Source organism: Lucilia cuprina, chromosome 3, assembly GCF_022045245.1.
Source record: "Lucilia cuprina isolate Lc7/37 chromosome 3, ASM2204524v1, whole genome shotgun sequence".
Classification (NCBI taxonomy): domain Eukaryota; kingdom Metazoa; phylum Arthropoda; class Insecta; order Diptera; family Calliphoridae; genus Lucilia; species Lucilia cuprina.
The window spans coordinates 31254847-31260793 of NC_060951.1; the positions used below are offsets into that span (position 1 = coordinate 31254847).

The 5947-nt window shown below is 31.6% G+C and overlaps 1 protein-coding gene and 2 non-coding genes across 3 annotated transcripts; 1 reads left to right on the forward strand and 2 right to left on the reverse strand.

The window, feature by feature from the left end:
• Positions 1 to 359: 359 nt before the first annotated feature.
• Positions 360 to 432, reverse strand: Trnar-ccu. The gene has a single exon. It is a non-coding gene; the product is annotated as a tRNA-Arg (tRNA).
• Positions 433 to 3377: 2945 nt separating this feature from the next.
• Positions 3378 to 3450, forward strand: Trnar-ccu. The gene has a single exon. It is a non-coding gene; the product is annotated as a tRNA-Arg (tRNA).
• A 1412-nt stretch (positions 3451 to 4862) lies between these two features.
• On the reverse strand, positions 4863 to 5632 carry LOC124418985 (adult-specific cuticular protein ACP-22-like). Its single transcript, XM_046947036.1, has 2 exons — positions 5152 to 5632; positions 4863 to 5083 (listed from the first exon to the last, which is right to left on the reverse strand). The coding sequence occupies exons 1-2, from the start codon at positions 5630 to 5632 to the stop codon at positions 4863 to 4865; spliced, it is 702 nt and encodes a 233-aa protein (XP_046802992.1).
• Between the last annotated feature and the right edge of the window lie 315 nt (positions 5633 to 5947).

Sequence of the window (5947 nt, forward strand, 5' to 3'; positions counted from 1 at the left end):
TAGTTAGTTAGTTAGTTAGTTAGTTAGTTAGTTAGTTAGTTAGTTAGTTAGTTAGTTAGTTAGTTAGTTAGTTAGTTAGTTAGTTAGTTTGTTAGTTAGTTAGTTAGAAAATTTAAATATTTTATGAATATCATTAAAAAAAAAACAAATTTTAATAAATATACTCTTTATTTATAGGTCTCATACATACCGGTTTTATACATGTGGAAGATCAATTAGTTGATATATCAACCAGTCGTTCGATACCGGTAAGTCATAAAAAAATACTCTTTCAACTTTTATTAAAAAACCATTAAAAGTAAAATTATTTTTTTAAATAATAAAAATATTTAAATAAACAAAAAATCTTACAAACGCTTTACCCCAGATGGGACTCGAACCCACAATCCCCGGCTTAGGAGGCCGATGCCGTATCCATTGGGCCACTGGGGCAGTTAGCGCAGGCAGAGACAAATGATTATAACAACACAAAGCCTAACAAAAAATTATTTCAACCACTACGCATCAAAACACCATTTACTACACTCACTCAAGTCTACACACATCGAAAATACAACAAAAACAGAAAAAAAGAATAAAAAAACATCACAAGTATTATTTTTAGAATCGAAACACGCTGAATACCTACAACAGCGAAAAAAACACTCAACTTACACGTGCTTTTTTTCTAAATAAACAACAAAAACCTATAGAAAAGAAGAAATACAAGAAAAATAGTGCGAAAGAAAGCTAAATGAGAGAGATGTTTATAGAGAGTAAAGAAGTTTATTGCGTAGAAGAGAATTATGCATTTCAACTTTGTTCATAATAAGTGTTGCCAGTTTGGTAGTTTTTTTAGATATTACAGTTTGAAAAATCTCCAAAATCGGATAGATTTTCATGGGATTTTATAAAAATTTATTTTTTTAATATAAATTTTCATATTTGTTATAAACAAATAAGCATTCGTTATTATCTTTCTGAATGACAAAATGTATAATTTCCTCTTCTTGCGTTGCCTTAATATTACTTCCATTATCTGGTATCCTTGTTAGCTCTATATCAACATAATCTATAACAATAAGTATATGATGAAAATATCTATATATTTGTTGCAGACTGACATGTGTTGAGAGTGGAAGAATATTTTTAACAGCAACAAACAATTCTATGAATGAAATCCACCACCTAATTGTGTGTAGAGCAAGTAGTGGTTCCCAAACGTTTATGGTGGGATTGTAATGTTACAAATTTTATAAAAGTGGTGAAGTGGTCGAGAGAAATTATTAAAAATTTGCAAGTTTACACGATTGTTAAACATTTTCTAAAAATTTATATGATAACGTTGTATAATTTGGCAGCCGTTTATTCCAGCTTATAAAATTACATATATCATCCCACACTAACTTCGGACAACCGTTTATTCCAGCTTATCATTTTGGAAATATCCAGAGCATCTACTTTGCTTTCACCAATGTAGTGACATCATCCCTACGTTAGTAAAGATAATAAGTATTCTGTAGATCTTCTGTCGATTTTTAGTCAGTTCATTATTATTTTCCGCAATTATAACATACATATAACTAAATGTATTCTTACAGAATTTAAAACTTTATTTTATAATTCTGATTATACTTCAGGATGTCATGGGTCCACTATAGACTGCCCGACCATTCAAGAACTTAAGCTGTAATAGTTTTCCAGATATACGAATTAATTTTCATGTCAGATACCGCACCTAGAATTTCTAGTCGAACAATTTTTATTCTATATAATAATTTTGATATTTTGTGTTATAGGGACATATTAATATTAGTGCAATTTTTAGGTGCCTCGATCTCTACAGCTGGTTTGCCAGATTTTGTCCTATCCTATAATTAATTCTGATGAATTGAGGACTCTAGTTGTTATATTTATCGATATTTCAGTCTATAGTTTCTATAGTTTGCCCATTTTTCCCATATACAAATTACAGGCAAATCCCGATATAACGAATCTCACTTCAAGTAAAATCCGATATAACGAACGGCTAGATTTTTAACGAATGTTACCTTAAATTGGCGACGATAAAATGTATCCTTGGCCTTTCCTTTAAATCATTTGCAATGGGATCGAACCTTCGCGTTTTGTCATTGAATATGTCTCTAGGTGCTGTTGCTGACTGAACTGAAGCTTTTCTAACCGTGTGATTGTAACGGAAGTGATGTTTTTGTGTTTGAGAAGTTAAGCAACGGGGCAGCAATGGTCAGAGATTATATATACATATTGAGTATTTGAGATGGCTTGATGAAGAGAAACATTTTCAGAAACATTTTTAAGAATTGCTGCCATCAAATAAAGCATACCATAAACGATACAACTGCTGATACAATGTGAAAAGGTTGTTTATGAATTGCAAGTACAATTGCTTTAAGAAATTGTCAGTTGGTTGTACGAAAGATCAAAATATTTTGATATTTTTGCAAGTTGTTTAAAAGGTCACCCTGCGGTTGAAAAAGTATCACCCGCCAACACGACAGTTGTTCACGTAACGCACTTCGACTTCTTATTTTATTCTCGCTCCAAGCTTATACCAAATCATTGCAGTTACCTAAAATTGTTAACTACATAATTGCATATTCTTATTACTAAGAATAATTTGAGAACCACTGCTTTTAATCGAAAACACTCACATGAGCAAATATAAATGTTTGTAAACTTGTATACACAATCAACTCAAACATGTTTATTACCAACCATGTGCTTACTTTCTACAAGATACTCTTAAAGTATAGAGATACACAGATAGTGGTTGTTTTTGGTAAATACTCATTCAGCCAACAGCAACAAATACTCAAAAAAAAAACACAACAACTTAGAAGAAAATACGTAGCAAAACAAAAAGCTGAAAATATGAAATAAGCATGACTAAATATGAGAGACCATATGTTTTGAAGACAATAACAAAAGCACATTCCAAGCAAAAGTATCTATAAGATACCTATTAGTTAGTCATGTACACGTAATATCGTAGATAGATACATACATACAAACATACATGTTCTTCAACGTCATTTTCACTATATTCGCTTGTGCTCTTGGTATTATTTCATGGCTTGTTGTTATTGTTGCTGTCATAGATTGTTTTCTATTGTATTTGTTAAATTCTCTAATACATATTTAAGAGATACATTGTTTCTTTTTTGTTTTGGCCAAAACACTAATAAATAACACTATTTATTCTTGTGTGTGTTAATCAGAATATTTTTATACATTCTTTTTTTATTTTAATTTGTTTTTGTCGTTTTTTGGTTATAGACAAATACAAATATTTATGACCAACAAGTGCTGCTTGCTCTTGACTCCTTTATATTGCTGGATGTGGTTTAATAGGTAGTTTTGTCTGATTGTTGTTAACCGCCCCAGTGGCCCAATGGATACGGCATCGGCCTCCTAAGCCGGGGATTGTGGGTTCGAGTCCCATCTGGGGTAAAGATTTGTAAGAACTTTTTGTTAATACAATTTCTTTGTAACAAATAGAAATTTTAAAGACAAATAATTAATTAAAGTTATAGAAAGTTTTATCCTTTCTATTCCATTTGCTTCAAAACAAGTTAAGCATTTATACGGAAGTGTGTTAGTGAATAAACAGAAGATAGTTTAACAAACATATTTTTTGGGATGTACAAACTTTTTATAAAAATTAAAATGCAAAAAAAATTAATCTACATATTTAGAATATCTATAGACTAGATAATAGACTAGACTAGACTATAGACTATTCTATAGACAAGACTATATACTACAATAGACTGGACTATAGACTAGACTATAGACTAGACTATAGACAGGACTATAGACTAGATTATAGACTAGACTATGGACTATATTATAGATTAGACTAAAAACTAGATTATAGACAGGACTAAAGACTAGACTATAAACTTGACTATAGACTAGACTATAGATTATAGACTAGACTATAGACTAGACTATAAACTAGATTATAGACTTAACTATAGACGAAACTATAGACTAAACTATGGACTAGACAATAGACTAGACTATAGACTAAACTATAGACTAGATTATAGACTAGACTATAGACTCGACTATAGACTAGACTATAGACTAGACTATAGACTAGACTATAGACTAGACTATAGACTAGACTATAGACTAGATTATAGACTAGACTATAGACTAGACTATAGACTAGACTATAGACTAGACAATAGACTAGACTATATACTAGACCAGACTATAGACTAGACTATAGACTATACTACAGACTAGAATATAGACTATAGACTAGACTATAGACTAGAATATAGACTATAGACTAGACTATAGACTATAGAGTAGACTATAGACCAGTCTATAGTATAGTCTATAGTCTAGTCTATAGTCTAGTCTATTGTCTAGTCTATAGTTTAGTCTATAGTTTAGTATATAGTTTAGTCTATAGTCAAGTCTATAATCTAGTCTATAATCTAGTCTATAGTCTAGTGTATAGTCTACACTATAGACTAGTCTATAGAGTAAACTATAGACTAGACTAGGCTATAAACTAGACTATAGACTAAATAATAGATTTGACTATAGACTAAATAATAGACTTGACTTTACATTAGACAATGTACTAAACTATTTATTAGACTATAGACTAGACTATACTATAGACTAGACTATACTCTAGACTGTACTACAGACTAAACAATTTACTAGACTGTAGGCTAGACTATACACTAGATTATAGACTGGACTGTACTCTTTTCTTGTTGTTCTCATTAAAAGCATCCAAATTTAAACTTTCGTTTTCTTTTTTAATCGCTTTTATTTAAAATACATGTTTAACAAAAATCTAATACATCTTTAAAGTTTAACAAAAATATACTACATTCTTAATGCTTTGATTCTTCTTGTTTCTTAACGATGACATAACTGCTGGCTTTGCCATGACCATGATCATAGCCATGATCATGTCCACCATGAGCATATTCAGCACCATGACCGGCATGAGCTTGACCCGAGGTATGAACAACAGCATTGAACCCCTTATGTTTATCGGCAGAGTATTCTACATGGCGTGTAGTGCCATCAGCTTCCTTAACAGTGTAGCTACCTAGAAATACGTATTGAATTTAATATATTAAAAGTTAAGTATTTTCGCTACAAAACCCACTATATTACCTTTAACATTGCCACCATCTCTGGTTTCGGATTGGCTTTTAATGTCGCCTGTTTTGGGGTCCTTAACACCGTAAGAAAATTCGTATTTGGGATAAGCATGATGATCATGACCATCATCATGGCCACCATCATGACCACCATAATGTCCTGAATCATGTCCCCCAGAAGAGTGAACATCATCATGTCCACCGTCATCATGACCACCATAATATCCTTCATCATAAGCACCTTCAGAATGTCCTTCATCATGACCTGCTGCAGCATCTTGTCCCCAAGTATGCACAGTGGCATGCCCAGCATCATGACCACCAGATCCACCACCATGACCATGCTGATCAGCTTTATGCTCTGTAACTACCGAATAATGCACTGCAACACCAGCACCTCCATGTCCACCATGACCACCCTCATGATGATAGTGTCCTGCAGCTGCTAGACCACAAACTGCTAAAACCACAGCAAAACTAGACCAGGAATTCATTTTAATTACTTAAAGGAGAAAACAATTTAATTTGTTTTAACTAATTTTAGGATAATTGTTTAAAACAATTCAAACTTCAACTGTGATTCTAATTCGCTTTTAGCCAGGTTATTTATAGTAAACAAAATTTTAAAACAAATTACCTATAAAGTTTTAAATTTTTTAAAAAGTAAAAGTATTTTTAGATAGAAATGTTTTAAGTTTCTTGAACTTGAACTTGCGTAAAATAGGTCAACGCATATTTTGGGTGTTAACTTTTTAAATGTGGTTTTACAATGATCTACTCTGAGTTTGAGTTTAAACTTAAAATTCAAA

What these genes read in the sequence shown, in the direction of transcription:
- LOC124418985 (XM_046947036.1), bottom strand. Translation starts at nt 5,632, where the DNA reads ATGAATTCCTGGTCTAGTTTTGCTGTGGTTTTAGCAGTTTGTGGTCTA. An exon ending in AGATGGTGGCAATGTTAAAG is followed by an intron (nt 5,084 to 5,151) that starts GTAATATAGTGG and finishes ACGTATTTCTAG; the next exon opens with GTAGCTACACTGTTAAGGAA.